Source organism: Hylaeus volcanicus, chromosome 1 (assembly GCF_026283585.1).
Source record: "Hylaeus volcanicus isolate JK05 chromosome 1, UHH_iyHylVolc1.0_haploid, whole genome shotgun sequence".
In the NCBI taxonomy this organism is placed as follows: Eukaryota; Metazoa; Arthropoda; class Insecta; order Hymenoptera; family Colletidae; genus Hylaeus; species Hylaeus volcanicus.
In genome coordinates, this window is record NC_071976.1 from 14,648,764 (window position 1) to 14,671,579 (window position 22,816).

Consider the following 22,816-nt stretch of genomic DNA (forward strand, 5'->3'; position numbering starts at 1 on the left):
CGCGAGGTGTCGTCAAGTATTGCTTCGTTTATAAAATAATGCCAATGAATACAAACGTTCGACGCAAGAAATGCAACATTCTCTAAGAGATAATTTTAAGAAGTAATAAAAAATAGTACGGTTTGAACATTTCTTTCTATACAGTATGCAAACTAAACAAAGACTCATAGTTAACTAATATCATAATTTGAAACAATAAAATAAAATTCAACGTAGTAACGAAAATAAAGTACGAAAAGAGATTAATAATACTTATTTTTACAAGAACTTTCAGAAGATTTTCATCGTCCACGTTGAAGTCACTTCTTTTAAATAAATATGCGTCAACAAAGATTCGTACGATTGTACGAAAAAGAAAGGAGAGTAGAAAATAAACAGAGTTTGACTCTTGAATGACACTGCAAGCAGTTCTTCGGAAAAAAAAAGGAATAAACAAAAGTAAAAATACTTTGTTTGAAAGAAAAGTATCGCGACACCACCAATAGTAACGATAAAAAAATAATTTCTAACGTAGTAAACGAGCATCGTTTCCTTCGAGACCAATGACACGAGCGACAATATCTCGCGTATTCGCAACATACATGTACATATACATATATATATTTTAGCGATTGTTTTAATATAATATATATATATATATATATTTCACCGTTGAACGGCTAGCTGCCTATGCAGGGCTGGACGGATGCGACGCAATAAGTATTTCATTTATAATTTGTATCCTCGTACGAGGAAACGCTACATTAATTGTAACACGACGAACAAGTATACAGAGAGAAGGAGTAAGAGAGAGAGAAAGAGAAGAAAGATTAAAAACAAATACATAGAAGGAAATACGAGGAAAAAACTATATCACGTATCCTGCGAATTACATCATCGTGCGCAATATATTAAGTTGCTACAGAAATTCTAACAATGTTTATCGGATAGAGAGATAAACAACTGTTTACATGAAAATTTCAAATATCGATTAGAGGATAACATTGATTATTGGATACTCGTTAAGTAGAATAAAATTGAAATTCAACATTCTGGAATGAAATGCTTTACAACGAACGAATGGAACATTAAGCGTCTAATCGAATAAATGTCTTGAATAAATTATTATGCATTGGTTTTATTAGTTGTATATTACTTGAGTAAAAGTTTAACTATCCTTGATCGATACAAATACAACGTATATTACTGGACAAATGTATCCGGATTGTATTAGGTCGTACCGAAAGTTTCTTTCGCGAGTTGCACTCAATTATTTTATGTGGTCGTGTTTATATAAATAGACAATCTAATTTCATAGATATTCATGTTGTAACAATAATGGAGCAAAATGAATTGTGCACAATTCAGTAATGTAACATAAAACAAAATATTGTGCATGTATTACTTATTAATAAAGCAAAAGAAACTTTTGGGACAACCTAATATTTACAGATGTATTCAATTTTGTAACTATATTTTTTATAAATTTATCAATCACATTTTTATTAATTATGAAAAGCTACTTCTATTAAAATTTATAATATAACAAGTTTTATATTTTTATCAAAATTCATAACATTGAACACGCTATACTTTTATTACAATTTACAATACTGAACATTATATTTTTCTATGAATTTGTCAATCAATGTTATTAACATTTCTAAATCACTTCTTCGTTCCTTATACAAAGCTTTTTAATTCCTACAACTTATTTAGTCTACCAAGGCAATTTATTTATCACTTTCTTTTATACACGTTATTGTATAGATTTATTTTTTTAGTAAATTTTGGTGTAAGATGAATTTTTATTTAGAATGTCTTCGTTAATGAGTTGTAAGATCACTTTGTCTTTCTATAATGTGAAATGCATTCCTTGTGTTATATGATACTTAACTGTAGTATTATTTATAAAGTACAAAAACCATTTAACGAAGATTGAGATTGAAGATACAAATATGTTTGAAAAATCTGGCATGTAACTTAGTTCTCGGTATACGTTGCCTTTTAAAAATTTAATTCCAACTTCAGGTTTGAATTTCTGCACCAACCTAAAAATTACGGGAATGTAACGAATGCAAGCTTTTGTATTTGTTTCCAGTTTCAAGTTGATGAATTTTCTCATCATTCTTTGTCTTCTGTTTCAGTCTTGACGAAATAATGGAATCATTCGTCAAACACTCGATTCAATATTCGCCAAACACGAAATATATATGACGTTCGGGTTCTTTCATAATAAATGTTAAATTACACGGAGTTTCAAAAGAGGAAGAGATGCGAAAAATCACTATAGAATTTTTCATGTTAATTTCTATTTTCAACTAGCAATTCCATTCTTTTTGTTTTAAATATATACATTTACGAAACTTTTGGATAATAAAATAACGAAATAAAACAAATGTCGCATTGTTGTTTAACGACTTCTAGAAATATTTTATTACTTTTCCAACAAATAAGAATCAAAATTTAAACCCTTGAAAATAATAATAATTTACTTTGACCATAAAATAATTGAAGATTACCAGGTTATTGAAGGTTATTTGCATTCGTAAAATATTCTTTAAAAACATTAAACGACTTTGTTACGATTAAATCCTCTTTAAAAGAAATGACGGAATTAAATTTTATCGCATCTCTTACTGTTCAGCTAGTATAATGTTTCGCACAATAATATAATTTCGCAAGTGAACAATTAGAAAGAGAGTCTTGATGGAAATACAAATTTCATTTATTCGACTGTTTTATATTTACCGTTATTCTATGATGTATTGTTAATAACTAGGATCTTCAATAAATGTAAATAAATGTTACGTCTGAAATCACGTCAAATAAAGAGAATAGACTTTCATAAAAACTCTCTTTCCAATTCCATAGAATTCAACTTAATTAAATATTCCATATTTCCGCAACAAATATCATTCACTCCTAAATTAAATATCTGGTACACAATTAGATCTACGCTACATACTCAAAATAGAAACATAGAATATTCCCTTAAAATCACTCGTCAAAGACGTTTTCAATCAAACGATACGTCAATTCTCGATACCAGTAACGAGATCGCGCTCGATCATTCTCGCGATATCACGCTTAAAATAGATGGTTAACGATAATCCGCTTTTGTAGTACAACATTCAATCATCCGTGAATGCAATAGCGGTAATGTGATACTAGTACATCTGTGAGCCGAACGATGTTAAACACAAAATCACGTTTTCTTGCTTCTGATCGTTATTGTTGTCAGGACGTTCGATTTAAAACGGTGCCACTCGTTGCCCAGTTTAATTAAAACCCGATTGCGCACTTGGGCTTAATTAAATCCCGTTGCTGAACGCTGTGGCACTATCGTTAACAGAAATACACTGTATTTATTTAAACAAAATGTTCAAACATCGAATAAAAAACAAAACGATTTCGATCTATTGTTTGATATATAAAAATAACTCAAGTTATCTTTAGCCGATAAACAATGGATAAATATTTTGTATTGCGTAAATTCATCGTTTAATAAATAATGAATAAATTTAGTATATTATATATCTTTATATATTTATCCACTATATATATTTCTTCGAAGTGCCTAAATCTATTCGACGAACGATGTACATGTGTATTTACCTGTTATTCATCGTATAAAGATAACACAGGCTATTTGAGTATTCGAATAACTGATAATGGCTGTATTTGAATTTTTTTTTTTAATCATCTTTTTCAGCAAGAGTCAGGAAGGATTCCCATAAGAAGCAATACAAAATTCAATATTTTTTTCCTGCAATCATATTGGGGTGTAACGTTTTAAATGTACACCTTGAAATTGGTAAATCAAAACTAACAAAATGTACAAAGGTTTTAACAGTTCTATTAAAGACAAACAAAATTGGAATTGAATCGAAATTAGTTCGTAAATTAAATATTTTTATTTTTTAGAAAGCTTCAGAACTTAAATTGTAATGTCATTGAACACGACTGGCTACTTTTTGCAATCCCCAACAGCTTCATTTGATTCGAGACGTCACTATTTCATTGTTCCGCGGCAACCTTAACTATTATAAGCAACCTTATCAAGATTTTATTGCTAGCAGCGACGATACATTTAGAGGAATAAAAGAAATTTCAGAAATGTGCCATCATATCAATTGATTTCAATAATACAAGCATTAAATTCAGTTTAACAATACGACTCTGATCACATTAATTGGTTTATTCTTCAAATGCTGTGAGGAGTTCGAAGATTTTAAATTAAATAAGAAAATAAGTTTATATAGTGAAGAATTAAATATAGATTTAAAATAATAACAAATCAGATTAGGAAAATAATCGAAGACCACGATAACACTAGTTTACACCCAAAATGTACATTCAATGCCACAATTTTTTTCTTATGTATTTTGGTCTACCAAACTCGAAAATCGTATGAAAAAATTTTTCTATGGATAGGTTTTTTTATATGAATTTTTGAATTTTTTTCCTTTTTTTTCTGACATATGTTCACATTTCAGGTCATATCTCGAGTTAGAAGCGTCCGATTGAGTCGCGCAAGACTCAAAGGTCTTTTAAAGGTAATCGAATTTCCAACAATTGCTTTTACCATTATTTTCCAGTCGGTTCAATAGTTTAAGTGTTACGAGCCAATATATATGAGAAACTTTGATTCTTTCGGCTAAAATCAAACACGAATATTTCTTCCATCGCTATGCAAAAATAGAAATTGTCAAATTATGTCCAGTTTCTTATTGTTTACGTATAGATCGCACTTTTACGAAGAAAACAAGCTTTTGTTGAAGAAAATCTGTGGATAAATACTGGAATTAGGAACAATTGAGTAAAAGTACAAAAATTCCAATTTTAATCTGTTTTTGTATTTTTTTCCTATTTATATAGGAAACATTTATTTAATTAATTTCGATTAGAAATAATTTCGGCCTTTACTTTGTCTTTTGTTATTCGTTGGGTTCGTTTCTCTGATGAGGAACCAAATGTAGTCTCCCAACATTCTTTCATCCCAATATTCTTGATAGCGCTACTCCATGGTTTTTATATCTTGGTGAAACCTTTCGCCGCGTTCGTCACTTACATCGCCAAGATTCTCCAGGAAAAAATCCAAGTGAGAATGTAAAAAATGAATTTTGAGCGACATATTTACGCCTGTTGAAATTAAAATTGAAATTAAATATACAAATTTTTCCATTTTTTCAAATCAAATAGAATAACAATATATATTCCATACTCATTTTTGCATAATTTATCAGCAAATCTTCAACAACTTTCTTATAATTCATACTCTGCCGAGCCAGAAGCCCTAAACTATTGAGTAGCGCTATCAAGTATATTGGGATGAAAGAATGTTGAGAGATTACATTTGGTTCCTCATCAGAGAAAAGAACCCAACGAATAACAAAAGATAAAACAAAGGCCGAAATTATTTCTAATCGAAATTAATTAAATAAATGTTTCCTATACAAATAGGAAAAAAATACAAAAACAGAGTAAAATTGGAATTTTTGTAATTTTACTCAATTGTTCCTAATTCCAGTATTTATCCACAGATTTTCTTCAACAAAAGCTTGTTTTCTTCGTAAAAGTGCGATCTATACGTAAACAATAAGACACGGGACATAATTTGACAATTTCTATTTTTCCATGGCGATGGAAGAAATATTCGTGTTCTATTTTAGCCGAAAAAATCAAAGTTTCTCATATATATTGGCTCGTAACACTTAAACTATTGAACCGATTGGAAAGTAATGTGAAATGCAATTATTGAAAATTCGAGTACCTTTAAAAGACCTTTGAGTCTTGCGCGACTCAATCGGGCGCTTCTAACTCGAGATATGGCCTAAAATGTGAACATGTGTCAGAAAAAAATGGAAAAAAATTCAAAAATTCATATAAAAAAAACCTATCTGCAGAAAAATTTTTTCTTATGATTTTCGAGTTTAGTAGACCAAAATACATAAGAAAAAAATTGTGGCATTGAATGTACTTTTTTTTTTTAATTTTGTAAACTAATGATAATCAATGACCAAATATAACGAAGGTTGATGAAATATTTCACGAGTCTTTTCTAAATCGGTATTGTCATATTCGCCTATAAATATATCAGCGTACATCAGATGCGATGCTTTGAGACGAAGGTTGCAGCGTTCTCAAAGACGTCACGGCGCCATTGGAAATTGTCGTCGAAGTAATCGATCCTTCCCCGTCCGTATACTTGATCAGTTTCAAGAGGGCTCATTTCCTACCTTCTCTTGAACGTCTTCCCACGCGATAAGACTATTCGGCCGAGGCTCGATTAAGAACTTTTTAATCGAAGATCATTCGGAACCCTTCGGCCTCACACGGATCAAGGACAATCTCTCGTAAGGACGACCCTTTTACGGAAGTTTTCAAATAATCACTGAACGACCGAGAACCTTATAAGAAAACTTCTCAACGGAAACTGTGCTTCGTTACGCTTCTAAATTAAGACTTCATCGTCGAGGATCGTTAACATAGAGTTGTTAGAATCTTGTGATAAATCTCTGAAAAGATGTGGCGCTGGCGGTCGAACACATGGTGCTTCGTAATCCCCAAAAATGTGCCTCCAAAAAGCCGAAACAATCGATAGTATTTTTCGTATTTCTCAAGTTTAGTAAAATTTTAAGAATCAATGATAAAACATATTTCTACATGAATTTCTTTCTTTTTATTTCGTAGAGTTGATCGGGTTGGGTTTTATAAGGCTCGAATACGACACCCTCTACCTACACCGAATGTTGCCTTCTCTATATGCATCATGTATATTTTGTTTCTTGATGAACTTGCAATTTGTTTTGTTTGATGCATAAACTCTTTAATGAAAAATACGTAATTCATTACTGAATATCTTCCATGAATTATTTCAACAATTTGTAATAAAAAATAATGTGGTCAAAGTCGCGTTTGGACTCATTTTCGTCCAAAAAATTGCACCAGTTCGTTGCTAATAGTTACAAAATTTGAATTTGCATTCGTAATTGACACATGCGTAGTCCCATTTTGAAGTTATCGTATGCATTTTAGATGTTTTCAAAAAATAATATCCATTTCAAAGCCTGAATTAAAGATGAGTATAGCAAAACCGAATTTCAAGCATAATTATCTACATATACACTTCTTCCATTGTTCAGAAGTCGTTGTCAGACTTCCTCACCAGCATATTCACTTTTTCGATCCAAATAACTACATCTAAGTAAGTTCTGTGACTTGTATCTTGACAAATCGTTTAAATATTTTCTTTCGGTCGTTTTGAATTATGTTGAAGTTATTATAATAGCCAAGAGAAAATGAACACGTCTTTCCTAATTGTGATATTCCATTCCATAATAATTGTTTAACGAAATAACGTTTAGTTTTCATATTGGAATAATATTGAGAGAAGCTTATTATTTTTCATAGTTTTAGTAGTTTCAGAAAATGTACATTTTCTGTGTAAAGATACCAGCGATGGTATGTGTCATTTATGATCTTGTGTCAATAACAGTATTTCCGATAGATTAAAGAAATAGACATTCGATTCGAGAAAAAGAAAAGTCTTATTACATACGAATGTTAAAGACGAAATATTTCAAACTCATTATAATATTTACCTCGACCTATAAAAGCTCTTACGAAACAAAAAGATTAACGAAATAACATTAAAAGATTCGATTTAATTTAATGTACTCGAATAATAAAATAGTAAATATATCTTTTTTCGACAAAAGAATTTCTTATATGTTTAGCATAAATATCTAACCACGACATGTACAAAGTAACTGAACGAATTTCTATATTTGCAAAAATATTTTGATACTCAGCAAAGATAGTGTTCACAATGCGCCACATATTTTCCAGGGACATTTTGATAATTGTAATGACAAGAGGATCCGTTCGTAGACGATCAAGCTGGATCATCCCTGTATTCCATCAACGTTGAACACCTGCACGGGATTCGCAATTGTCGGGTATTGGTACGGGAGAAGATTCGATCGACGCGTCCATTAATTTTCGTGATCGAATAATGGTCGTCGACATTCATTCGTCTCGTGTCAGTCGAATGAATTTGTTTCGGAGCGAAACGCGACGTTCAACGATGTCCCACGAGGACGTCGCGTCGACCGCGACTCGCTTCCGCGATTCACGGAAAGATTCGTCTCGGCGAAGCGCGAGATTCCTAGACCTCGGTGGAGTGAGTTTGGATTCGCACCTTCTTCTGTGACCCATTTCTGGAAAGGGTCGGACTGTGCGCCGAGAATCCAGGATTGTGGATGCCAAGCGGTTTGGGCTTCTTCAGGGAACTTCGAAGCGGCGAAGCCGCGCTGCCCACGCTTCCGGAAGTTGCCACCGAGGCCATTGAACCGTTTCCGGCGCCGCCGACGTAAGGTTTGCCGCTGGCATCGGTCATCGAGATGGCGCCGCCTGAAATCCAACAGCAGATATTTGTTTATTTTATATCCTTTTATTTTATTTCCATTGACTATTTGATACAAATATTATAACTAGACTGCAGATTTTAATGCAAATGCATGTTTTGATAAGTCTAATGTAATTATATTACTTTCCATCTTACACATATTTTAGTTAAAAGACATATTTATATACATATGCGTTACATGCGAAGTCGTTTTTTGAAGTAACATCTTGGACTTTGACGAAATCTGTAGACTTTATTGATATTTGAAAGCATCTCAAAATATTTTCGAAAATTTCGAAAATTTCGAAAATGATCGAGTTTACAACTATTAGGTCGTCCCGAAAGTTTCTTTCACGAGTTGCACTCAATTATTTTATGTGGTCGTGTTTATATAAATAGACAATCTAATTTCATAGATATTCATGTTGTAACAGTAAGGGAGCAAAATGAATCGTGCACAATTCAATAATGTAACATAAAACATAAAATATTGTGCATGTATTACTTATTAATAAAGCGAAAGGAACTTTTAGGACAATCTAATATTTGAAAACCTCTCCGTAAAGAGGATAAATAAAGCTATGTACTCATAATTTTTTAAATTTTGAAAAGAGTGCGTAGTATAAGAACAAGGCATTTGTTTAAACCAATTTATTGAAAAAAACAATTAAAAAATTGTTTTACAAACAATAAGGCGTTCGTATTATTAGAGAAAATTCTTTTTTTCCTATTAAGATTTCAGTCACTCTTAAATTCTAACACAGAATTCAAACACCCTCACATCACCTCCTTGCTCTTTCCGTGCTTACAATTTACGCAATTTGTCTTGGTCTTGTAGGGCTTCGCATCGTATGGATGTTTCACTTGAGTTTCCAATAGAGCTTCTGAGGAAACTCTACGCAACACTGGTACGTTAATAGAAATGGGAAGGATGCGAAATATCAACAATAAATAAATAACTAGTAGAATTTGATTTAACGAATCACACGAGTCAAAAGTATATAAGAAAAAAAATAATTTAAAATATGCTTTTATTTATAAAATCCACTAAAAAGTAGAAAATAATTTTATTTCCCTAGTTGCAAATAATAAGTAGATTTTTTAATAGTTTCGGTCCATGGTTTTATTTTTAGTGGCATTAGCCTACATATACTACATATGTTAGGAGAAAAAAATTAATAAATACTTCGTTGTGCATTTTATAAATAGAAGTATATTTTAAAAAGTGTTTCGTTTATACATTTTTTACGTTTGAACGTGCATGGACTTTCTATTAAATGTTTATAATCACTGTTATTGCAAAATTTCTATTCTTTGATGCAACTCGGACAGAAATTAACTGATCGAGATGGAACCATTCACATTTAATCACAGCTGATTTTATAATCTTCCCATTTGGACAAATTTATGAATTTATTAATATTTATAATAGTTGTTACTGCAAAATTCCTATTCTTTGATGTAATGCGAAAAGGAATTAACTTTGAATATTTAATTAAATTTGTCATTTAAATTTGAAATAGAAATTGAATTTTAAGCAAACAAAAAACGCTATATATTAATGGATAAAAAGGATTAGGATAAAATTCAAAGAAATTCTTTGGTAAGCTTGAAAATTACCTTGTAGCGAAAAAGGAATATTCAGGAGAGTAAAAGATTCAATTCAATTCAATTCAATTGATTCGATTCAATAGCTATGGCCATCAAAGATTTATTTCAAAAGATGGATTAAAGCATCCTCGTAATAAGAAGCTTTTGCGGTTTTAATAATTTACTATAAATTAAACTTCCAGAAGGAATCTTGAATAACCTTTTTCTTTCTTACAATAAAAGTATATATAAAATTAAAATTGAGCATCGATTTTTTCTTGACGAAGGATAATATGTTTGGAGGTTTAATCAAAATACACGTTTTTCACGAATAAGATGTTGAATGTCTCATGGAATTATAATTCCAATTATTTCAAGTACTTCGGCTATGTGTTACATGCCTTGCACTTAAAAGAAATATTTTAATTACAGCGAGGTAGATAATTACAAGAGGGAACAGCAATGATATAATTTCAACAATTAATCTCGGAATTTTTCATTAACATGCAAGACAACTAGGATCACGTTTACAACAGCATAATATTATTCACAGCCCGATTCACGGGTCTTGTTTCTTTATGTTACTATTCAAATATATTCCTACTACTCTATTCTCTTTTTAAATAACCACGATTTCCTTTATCATTCTTGATTTTACAATTTAATTTATTATCGTTATATGCATTCTTCACGAACCTAGCATATGTTTTTCTTCAAATTCTACCTATTTAAAAAGTGGTCTTAAACGAAGAATGTCCGCAAATTGAACAGCTCTCGACTCTTTATTTTATCGATGATTACAGCAAATATTTATTTGATAAAAATAGTATTTAATTGTTATAACCCGTGGTGACTGTAATAAACAGAATTTACATGTATAACTTATACTTATAACTTATGCAAATTATTCAAATGAAAGAAAAATAATTCAATATTATATCGTAAAAATAGAATCACCAGATAATTTCAAATGATTAGATTAAGTTAAATAAAGTTATCACATATGGAAATCATAACAGCTAGACATTTATTTCAATAACGTGAATTTATGGTGCCTTACACTTTATATACCTCTACAAACATTTTAATAATTATGTTACAATAATAACAAATTCATGCCAATCTTTATTGCTTAAATTTCTCCAGTATTTATATTGAAATTAATGATGAAAGCAAACGTGGTAACTAGCAGTTTATAAGGAATCACTAAATAGTTTAAGCAATTCTCGGAGAAGCAGGAATTTTGACTGCCTTGGAGTAACGTTCTCAAAGGACTGTATTGACGTTCGTGCACCGTATCCTACGCGGAAATTTGTCAAGACTTCCTTTAATTGACTGTGCGACCGACGCACAGTGGTCCGAATGGGCGAAAACCTGGCCAAAATGCAATTTTTGAAGTTTCGAACACACTTTTTTCAATATTGTCCGTGTGTTGCATACATATGAGTGCATTAAATGCCGTTTGAAATTTAAAAAAATAGTAATCGGTTACTGATATGCAGAGGTTCAAAGATGACGAAATTTCATGCTCCTTGATATCGTGAAAAGTGGCGCATGTTTATTGAATCATAGAAAGTTTATCCTCAATAGATTCATATGTAAATCATTTTACGATAAAAGTAGATGTTATAAACATAAACTTTCCTCAAGAACAAAGTAAAATATCTTTGGATTCACTATTTTAATTCCCTTCTCAATATGGTATAAATTTTAGTTATCTTTCGATGAATCGGAAGGAAAACGAAGATGATAGTCACCGAGTGACACGGTCTGTCAAGTTTCTTGATATAAAGTAACATGTCAGGTATGATATCCAATTGAGAAAACTTGCGCAAATTTGCTCCATTTTAAGTTATTTAAATTTAAAGTGCCAAGTAGGAATATTTACAATCTGTCCAACCAGCATAACTTGTTGATATATCTGTAAAGGTTAATATATTAGTATAAAACTTAATATAAAATGAAAAAAGAAGTATGTAAAACACTAATACGTTTTTACTTAATAATGGATCCGAGATTATAATTTGTCAAAGTTTCGGTTACAAGCGGCTAGATTAATGTAACCTACTTTTGAAAGATCTACTTTTCCATTTATTTAAACGAAACTGAAGACTAAAAACAGCATTCTTTATTCTAAAATTTATGAATCTTGGTCAGCTTATCATGAAAAAGCAGTAGTGGCGTCGCATCGCTTTGCGCCATGCTTACAAGGAAAGAAAGACTGTTTACGCGGCATTAAAACAAACCTTATTATCCTTAATTTTAATTTAACATTAATTTATTATTGTCATTTCTGACAATTTATTCTAACTATGTTGCCCTATAAACCTAGAAATCCTATTTCATAACAAAATTCATAATAATTTCATATTTTTAATATGCATGTCGACCATATTGGATCTGCCATTTTGAATTTTGCAATTTTGATACTAGATTCGTAATTTGCGGCCCAAATAACCATAAAATACCAAGTTTCATGAAAATGTAACAACTTTTTAATATACGTGTCGGTTATATTGGATCCGCCATTTTGAATTTTGAAATTCTGATACCAGATTCGTAATTTGCGGGCCAAATAACTCTTAAATACCAAGTTTTATGAAAATCTAATAACTTGTAATATACATGTCGGCCATATTGGATCCGCCATTTTGAATTTTAAAATTCTGATACCAGATTCGTAAGTTGCGGCCTAAATAACCATAAAATACTATGTTTCATGAAAATGTAACAACTTTTTAATATACGTGTCGGCCATATTGGATCCGCCACTTTGAATTTTGAAATTCTGATACCAGATTCGTAATTTGCGGCCCAAATAACCCTAAAACACCAAGTTTCAGGAAGATCCGAAAACTCCTTGTAATTTTGGCCAGGTTTTTGGCCATCCGCACCACTGTGCGACGCAGCCAGTCAACACGCAGATTCTCATCATTCGAAACGTAAAGTGTTTGCGGAAGAGAAATACTTCCTCCGCGTTTCGTCGCTCGTTTCCAGTCCACTTTGCTCTTTGTTTCACGCTTCTCCATTTGAAATCCTCTTCTACGTGTATCCCGTTTTTTTTGCCTTTAGCATATTGACTGTCACGCGTACCACTTTATTTGATTTTCTTTTTCGACTTTCGCATACTTAAATATGCTTTGTATAAAGCCTTAATTAAGTTCCTAAAGGATGCGAATATTATACTATAGATATGCCGCGGAAAATACAGATATAAACATATAAAAAACACGAACTACTTTAAGAGAGAAATTTATATTTTGCTATTACATGTTTACTACAATAGTACGGGTATCACTAAGACGTTGTCAGTATTGTTATTAATTTTATAATTTTATATCGTAGATTAAAAAAAAAAAAGAGAGAGTGAAAGATTAAGACTAGCATTCATAAAGGGGGATAGGAAAAGAGAATGCAACTCTCTACACCAAAAGCAAAAGAGTACAATTTGTAGAATAAGGAGCAAGCGAAAAGAATAGACTAGGAAATTAGGATAAAATGTAAGCATTAACTGGCATAAAAATTAAAATAACACTAGCGAGTAAATATTAAAAAAAAAAAAATGTACAAATAAAACAGTATTATTGTAAACCGTCAAACAACCAGCGTCGCGTAGGAAATAAGTAAATAGAGTAAGCAGTTAGATATAAGGAAAGAACATTGTGAAAAGGAAATGTATTTATAACAAAATAATTTGTTACACAATAAAGAGATATAGATACATACATATGCCTTGTATATTTTGCTTTCTTTATAAAAATTTCGATTTTGGCTTATTTTAAGGGGACCAAATATTTTGGGGTTTACTTACCCTGTTGTTTTTATATCCAATAAATATAATTGAATGCACAACGTATAATCTGATATTATGGGAGTAAAACAAAATAAGCATATTTTTCGTTACTTGACCTTAACGGTTTCTCTATTGTCAACGTATTCTTTCTTCTTTACGAAGCTTCCATTGTCTCTTCACTTCTTCTAACTCCTGTATACCTTCTCTATTTTCTCCCATCAACTTGACTTCCATCACACTCACATCTGAAGACATTTCTCTGGCATATTGAGTTTCCATCAGCTGCCAAGCGAAGGTCTCTCCTTCGTGTTACGCGGTAACCATTTCTCGTGGGAGAAACCCTCAAGGGCATCCTATTGACGTCCTATCGACATTTAAGATTCATTCTCGTAGGACGAACCCTTGGCGAAAATAGAATGAAATATTCAGGAAGTTGGTATAAAGCGATTTAAAATACAAGGGGATCCGCATTTCAAACCCACGTTCTTGCAGGGATTTGCGCTTTTAAAATTACTAGAATTCTAATGCATTCCAGTGATTTCTGCAATCTATACGTATATACAGTTTTATATATCGTTTTAATACACAAATAAAGGATAATTCGTGTTTCTAGCTAAGAAGGATATATCGAATCATTGATTTTTTTAGACCAAGTTGTAAGTCTTATTTTACTGGAAATTCTGCAATTTGACAAATATATATTTTGGAAATAGTAAATAAAAGTGATAATTATAAATAATCCGTTTAACACTTTTATATAAATTAGTTAAAATTATGATTTTACTTTATGGATATTTTTTACATTTCTTGAGGAGTATTTAAGTTGGAAGAATTCATATCCGTGATTATTTATACTTTTATCTCTTTTTTTTTTAGATGTGTTACACAGGTTACTTATAATTAATGCTTTTATTTATCACTTTAAGAAGTACATTTTTAAATAGTTTACATAGAAATAAATATTTTGGAATTTATTGTTTAGTGAAAACCGCAGAAAACCATCTCTACACTAATTCTATGAATCAAAATTGATTTTAACAAAATATCCACGTTTGTTGAAGTTGGTGAATACTATAGAAATAATTATTTTTCTATACCGTTCTGCTTTGTCAGAATGTCGTGTGTAACCTTCAACGTAACCCGTTTAACGTGGCGCTCCACCGCGAAGCCATTATTAGTAGATAAATGGATGTTTCCCTCGTTAGTCGCATAAATGACATTCCGATGAGAGAAGGCTTTTCTTTCGCGCTAAAAACTAGAAGTTTCTCTTTATTCTAACAAAATCAGCATTTCTCTCTTCGATACTAAAAATATATATTCATAAAAGAAATCTACTAAAAAGATTGGTACGTCAAACGATGGCGAAATAAAAGTAATCTTTGATAAATTGAAAAACTTAAAAACCATAAATGTAAGTTATGTCAAAATCATGTTAACTCAAAGCTTAAATAGACAAACTCTATATATACATTGCATATAAATGTTAAGAAAATTTCGACATATTCTGATATTTATATATCTTTGATTAAAACAATTAATTAATCAAATTAATACTAATCAAAATTATTAGAAGTGATGTTTGTTGAATTCGAATCAATAACGTTGATTTTACTTATCATAGAGGAACAATTTGTAGCCGTAAAAATAAAATAAAAAATTCATTCTTCACCCTGTTCATGGTTAATAAATAATAACAGTCTTTGTTTCTGTCTAAGATATTTTGCTTTAAACCTTCGAGTTTTATATCCTGTTCTTCAAATTTTAGATTTATCTGGTGTCTTAAAAAAAAAAGTATAGTAAGTGGACTACAACTATCACCAATTAAATTAATATTAATGATCGCATTGAATATTTTACTAAAATAGAACAGTAGTTACATATACGAAAAATATAAAAGCATGAAAAAGAATAAGCAAAAAAACAGTGAAGTTAAATTCCACTAGACTTTGTTTGTATTAGGTTGTTCCAAAAGTTTCTTTCGTTTTATTAATAATTAATATATACACAATATTGTATGTTTTATGTTACATTACTGAATTGTGTACGATTCATTTCGCTTCATTACTGTTACAGCATCAATATCTAAGAAATTAGATTGTCTATTTATATAAACACTGGCACAGAAAATAATTGAATGCAATTCACGAAAGAAACTTTTGGGACAACCTAATATAATTAATCATACTATTAAGTGCGTTCTTTGGACTCTTGCAATGTCCTTCGATTATTTCTTTCCTCCTTATTTCCTTTCATAAGAAGTGCACGTCTTCAAATAAGCGATGAAACAAGTTCTGTCGTAGAAATATTAAAATATCATGTCTTCTTTTAGAGAACACGCTCCAAGTTGAAATTTGAATAAGTTTTTCATCGTCCATTAGTTCGTAGCGAGTGTAGTTCCAACTTTGTTTCTCCTCTTTAATCAAATTTCATCGTGGTACGTATCCTCAAGTTCCGTGACGTTAAATTGAAACGAAGTTTGAAATATGAATTAAGAAGACAAACGCACGGACACAAACCTGCATTTGATAGCGTAATCTCCGTGGCATTAAACTACGAAACTTCTGTCACAATTTAACCGATTATCTACTCTACACTCGAGACGAGAATCTACGAATTAGAATTAAATGGCAGGAAACCGAAACGTACATCATTTATGACTTACGTGTCCTTTACAAACATTATTCTACGATTCGCGTGTCTCTTTTCATCATATTACCGTTTGCATATTTTTCTGCTATTAAAACGATCGTAAATTAATACCATAAAAAGCTACAAGAAAGTAAAAAAATATGTGAAATCGAAATGACCTGCCAGTACATGGAGGTGTTTTCCAGCACAGTGCAATGGCGACACTCTGTAACATAATCTAAAATTCGGTGCTTTCCAACTATGCGCAGCTAAAATGCTGTGTTAAACAGTGCTGACGTTCAGACCCTAATGACAACTCATGCAAAGTGACTGCTTCGCACTTTGGCGGTAAAATGAAGAAGCTAAATAGCGTATCTGCCATAAACCGAGACTGTTTGGAAATTTGCCTAGATTTCCGCGGCCTGGAAGTCAAATGCTTGGCGTGGCCAGCTAAGGCATTCTCAGATCATCAAGACCCATACTTTCTCTCTCGCAGGCTTTTACATAATTTGTCAATTTAAAACTCTTACGATATGAGTACATTTTCATTGTATTGCGTTTTAAATGATTTCTAAGGTCATTCATCGACACCGATACCTTTCCTGTCACAAGTTTTCAGATAATTTGTCAGTTTAAAACTCTGACAGTATAAGTACAGTTTCATTATTTTGCGTTTTAAAATAATTCTTATTCATCGACACCTTGACCTTGCCTTGACCACCGAAGTGTGGTCTGGGTTATGTTCAATTAGGAATCGATTCGATATCGACTGTCGGCGAATTTTAGAACCCAACATTGATTATCTTTAGAACTATGTGTTCGGATATTATTAAAGAATTCCATAGTATGGAAGTCGATATCGAAAATTCCCGAGTCATGGAATTCGAGAGTAACTATTAAAAGTAAGCGTGACCTTTCCTTCTATGTTCTGAATAGTCGAAGATACCCGTTAAAAAGATTTTGTTTCCTTATTTGACAAATTAATTACTTTAAAGTAAAAAATATAGATAGAAATTTAAATTGTGTACTGTATGATCCATCTTCAATTATGCAGTAGTATTTGTGTAAAGCAATTTTGAAAATGTAGATGATGTAATAAGAAATGTATTTAGAAATAATGTCACTCATAACTCAGACTCAAACTTCAGAATACTTTCGTTGTATGAATTAATAAATAAAATATACAATGATTGTTCGTTCACTCCTCGTTTCATCTAAATCATTCGAATTGCAGGAATTTGTCGAAGAATTTAAACGCTTACTCTGAAATTCTAGACACGTGCTGATAGCGTTTCCTAATGTCCCGTTCTCTGTCACAAAATCTTATCTTCTACATAATCTTTATTCAATGTTAAAGGAAGAGTAATCCGTACATTATACAAAGAAGTTTTCAATTTATCTAAGAAGAACAAATTTTTATTAGCGATTATTATATTGTAATTTAGGAATAAAAACTTAATAAAGTGTAAATGAAAATGGAACCTGTGCAGATAATATACAGGTAGTTTTAACCATTCTTCGTGTTTTTTTTTCAGAAGTATTAGGTAGACTGGAATGGAATGGAGACTAGTAATGTCGTTTCTTTTACATTAAATTCAAACAAATTTTTGATAAATTTCTATTTTTAAGCAATTATGTAATCGTCCTCGTTATCAACAGCCATCTAGTGTGCAAATTTTCAATGACCGATAAAAATCAACGAGCTGTTGAGTGATAAACAAGGATTTAAAATTGCAAAAACGACATTACTTTCCAGTCTACCTAATAAATCAGTTTAATGTAGATGACAAAAGTAGCGTTCGTAAAGGGACGCTAAATATGCGTCAGAAAAATCATCTTATAAAAGAATTTATATTATTTTCACGCTGTTTAGTTATGCGTTAAGCAATCAATTATACTGAAGTAGCTGCTATGGAGTTTCTTGTGATCTTCATATATTATATTGATCTATGTATACATAAATGTATGCATTGATGCAGTAAGCACCATGCGGTTCTTGAAATCAATACGGAGGGTCTCGCTTCGGGTTCTAGACCCAGAATATTGGGATTCTTCCCATTTTCCTTCCTTGGGCCTAGAATCCTAAGCGAGCAATTAGCAAACTTTGAAGCGTTATAGCTTGAAAACTAATGAAAATCGTGTAAATACATTAAAGGGTAATGAATTCGTTTTGAAAAGTACTATCGCGTGGTATAACAAAAAATATATAGTTCCATTTGAAAAATGAAACTTGACCATCATATCTCGCAAGTAAAGTTATAAGTTGTTACAAGTAAATACATATGTTGCGAATTTCGTTGTGTTTGATCTCATTTTTATCAGAAAAATGTCAGGAATACGATGGTAACAGTTTTACAACAAAAACGGTAATAATAAAAAAAGTTTGATCGTTGCATTAGCATTGTCTCATCGAGATATCCGATCCCGGATCACGTTACTGTCCATTTATCGTAGAGAAACTTGTGCATTTAAGGAGACTGCTAAATTATACACATGTATGAATATTTACAAGGTTATCAATGATTATTTGTTTATTTCTATTAAATTTTAATAGTTCCAAGAGATGAAAGGAATTCAATACTCAATGAACTCACCGTTCGTAGGTTGATGTTCCCGGTAGCCAGGATTATTTATGGTGGCGGCATGAGGATCAGCCACAACCCTAATTTTCGTCGGATCACCACCTCGTCGAGCATAAATACCCTCGTATACCGCGGTGACCAGCACGCCAAAGTTCAAGGCGATAGCAGCTAACTGTAACAACAAATTTTGCATCCTTCGTTTAACGGAACTGCCTCATCGGTAATTTATAGCTTTATCACGAGAACGCCCACGTTTTTACATACAATAAATTACAATGATTGAAAGTGATTCCATTTCTCTTCGCAGAATCAATTCTCTACGAGCATATGTATTAATATAAGACATTAAAGGTACAAATAGGTAATGTTTTTTCTTTTTAATTTTAAAAACATTGCCATGTACTTACTATAATCTAGAGACGCGGTAGCGTCTCGATGCCAAGTACATGAAAAATTATAAGCCACCCGTATATTATAACGTGGCGCTACCGCGTATCTTTTACTCGTACAACAGCAATTCCAACCTAACCTGAAAATTCTTTCATTAATATCTCATCACGCCTGCAATATTTTCTAAATTTAAAGGCATTTTTCTCATGTAAACCGCATATAAGCTTTCGAATAACACCAAATTCAATAAAATCGATCTTAGCATAACATAGACATCTTAAAAAATTTAATCAAGTATATTAATGGAACTAAGAAAAAATCTTTCCAATCATTGAACTGTCACGTCATGTGCAAGTCTCGTAAGTACTCATTGTCAGTTACGAATAAAAGCGGAAATGGACTTAGTAATGGATTCGATTCATAAATCTCCATGGAATTTACAAAGCAGACAATTTTCCTTGCACAATACATACAGTGTGAAAAGTATTCCGTGCTGGAACGTACGATTTGTCACGAACATGGATTGAACAAATCTTTCATCGTCCTTCGCACATTTATCATGGAGTAATGTTCGAAAATCACTGAAACGAATTAAATGCAACGGAAAGTTACCATCAAGCCAGATAGTTAACGAGATTTTGAGTTTGTCGAAAAGCGCTAGTAATCATAATGCGTGATGATTAATGCCGGCTCGATAAATAATATTGTTCAGGACACTCGTTGCTTAACCTCGACCATTGGTTATGTATATTTATACACGGACAAACGGCATCGTTATTACGGGAAACTTTGCCGTGCATAATTGCTAGCTTTTCATTAGTAGAATACCTACAATTAACGAGAGGAGATAACAATGGGTTTAATTAAATGGCATGGAGATGAACGGTGTCCTGCAGGGGAACGCTTAAAGCAAGCAGTATTCACTAGAAGTGTAGATGTTTTTTTTTTCAGAATTACAGAATGCCCAGAAAGATACCGTACATTAATTTACTTTTTACATGAAAGATAAGGTCTAAAGAACATAGTGCACAATAGGATACATTAACTACAGAGGGCAAAGTAAAGAATTTGTTCTAACATCTAAACACTCACATGGTAAGTAGAAAATGTTTATCTATAAATAAAAATTGTTTGAAGAAACAGTCTAAAGTATCTTCTATGACAAGTCAAATGTATTAAGTTTTTCCACACGTATGCGTTTCGTAGTATTAAATAACATTAAACATCTATCCAAAATGCAAAAGAAAAATTTTCAGCTCATTTGGCATAAACTTATAACAATAAGTTTCATATCACTGAAAGGGTTGATGTTCCTGTTATTGTATTTTTTCTGTTATTCTTCTTGAATAAATAATCGTATAAATAAAAAATACAGAATACAATTTAGCAAGGCTTCATTTTTAATGAAATAATTTTGAAATTTCATCGAGGACGCGTAGAAGCGGCTAACAACTAGTCTGATACGACGCGTCTGTCCATTACTCACCGTTTCCACTTGTATCAAAGTCTGTAAACATTGACGATGGTGTAGTATGTTTTGCTTCAGCTAATTCTGACTAATTAAGAGATAATAAGTTCGTACCATATCGTCATTTGTGATTACGAACACCAGTGCAAGTAGAAATAATGAATAGTGAACAGACCTGGTAACCAACAAGTTGCACTCGATCGCACGTGTACTTGATGAATATTCAAAAACGATATTTAAAATACTCAAATGGATCTAGTGTTATTAACAATTATAAACAAAGACCAATTATCCAGTCTACATTGAAAAGAAATATAATTAAGTCATTCATTAATAATATAATTAACTAGCTGTGTCCCGCGGTTTCACCCGCGTGGAATATCGGCTTTTTATTTGATGTCGTTTGCATTCGGTCGCGTGTTCCTTCGTGAATCAGTAAGTGACTGTCTTTTCTTAAATTTAATAAGAATATCTTTCTTAAATTTAATTGCATATGATCCTTTTTAGCAAATTCCTGGGCAAATGCTTCCAAAAAGAATTTTGCATTTTTCAATATTCATTTGCTTATAATTGTTAAACTAAAAAGGGGTAAACTAAACAAGCGAAGATTCCAACGGGTTATTGATGGACAAACGTTTGCAAAAAGAAAATTTCAAATTTTTTAATATTGCGGATCCAGGTTTACGGCTTGTGTCGCTAGCCAAACAACAGCGGCGGACCAGCTGCTCCAAAAATCAATATATCGATTGGACGCTAACGTATGTATGCGTACGTCGCTCGGCCAATTTTCGTCATCTTTGTTTTAAGCATCAACTCACGCAAATCTATTAAATATTTGTTAAAAATATTTTTTTGTCAGATTAAAGTATTAGGTTGTCCCAAAACTTTCTTTCGTTTTATTAATAATTAATATATACACAATATTGTATGTTTTATGTTACATTATTGAATTGTGTACGATTCATTTTGCTTCATTACTGTTACAGCATCAATGTCTAAGAAATTAGATTGTCTATTTATATAAACACTGGCACAGAAAATAATTGAATACAACTCACGAAAGAAACGTTTGAGACAACCTAATACTTGAAAAATCGTGAAAAGTATTACATGGGACTCCCTGTATATACAATCTATTTTGCTTATATTACCTCTTTAATGCAAATTTAGAAATTTGTAAGGTGTTCTATTTTTTTGTCTCTGATTGTATCATCTAAAGCTTCCGGTATAAGCCGTATTCTTGAGATAAGGTACACCGATATTTTGCAGTTAGCTTCTTCAGAGATCAAATGATCAGTCAATATCAGTGTATTGCTTAAACCTTTAAAAAACCAGCTGCAGTGTTAGCAAAGTGTTGAAATATTATATGTAAAAGACGTGGCTTCCGGAAGTGTCTGTTTGCATAAACCATTACAAATGTAATTTTTCGTTGCTCTGGAAAGTTCAACAATCATACATGTCTTCAACATTTCTATCAACGATACCACTAGTTTTCAAAATAAAAAAAAATGTACATTCAATGCCACAATTTTTTTCTTATGTATTTTGGCGTACTAAACTCGAAAATCGCAAGAAGAAATTTTTCTATGCATAGGTTTCTTTTATATGAATTTTTGAATTTTTTTTCGATTTTTTTCTGACATATGTTCACATTTCAGGTCATATCTCGAGTTAGAAGCGTCCGATTGAGTCGCGCAAGACTCAAAGGTCTTTTAAAGGTAATCGAATTTCCAACAATTGCTTTTACCATTATTTTCCAGTCGGTTCAATAGTTTAAGTGTTACGAGCCAATATATATGAGAAACTTTGATTCTTTCGGCTAAAATCAAACACGAATATTTCTTCCATCGCTATGCAAAAATAGAAATTGTCAAATTATGTCCAGTTTCTTATTGTTTACGTATAGAAGAAAACAAGCTTTTGTTGAAGAAAATCTGTGGATAAATACTGGAATTAGGAACAATTGAGTAAAA

General features: G+C 31.6%; 1 protein-coding gene across 1 annotated transcript in view; it reads right to left on the bottom strand.

Moving 5' to 3' along the window:
* Window positions 1–12,625: 12,625 nt before the first annotated feature.
* Window positions 12,626–22,816, bottom strand: part of LOC128881190 (uncharacterized) — a 16,794-nt gene continuing 6,603 nt past the window's right edge. The window contains exons 3-4 of the mRNA XM_054131980.1: window positions 18,998–19,157; window positions 12,626–14,139 (exon numbers count right to left, since the gene is read on the bottom strand). Coding sequence (XP_053987955.1) covers window positions 14,129–14,139; window positions 18,998–19,157 — 171 coding nt within the window. The 3' untranslated portion in view covers window positions 12,626–14,128. The remainder of the gene's footprint in view (window positions 14,140–18,997; window positions 19,158–22,816) is intronic.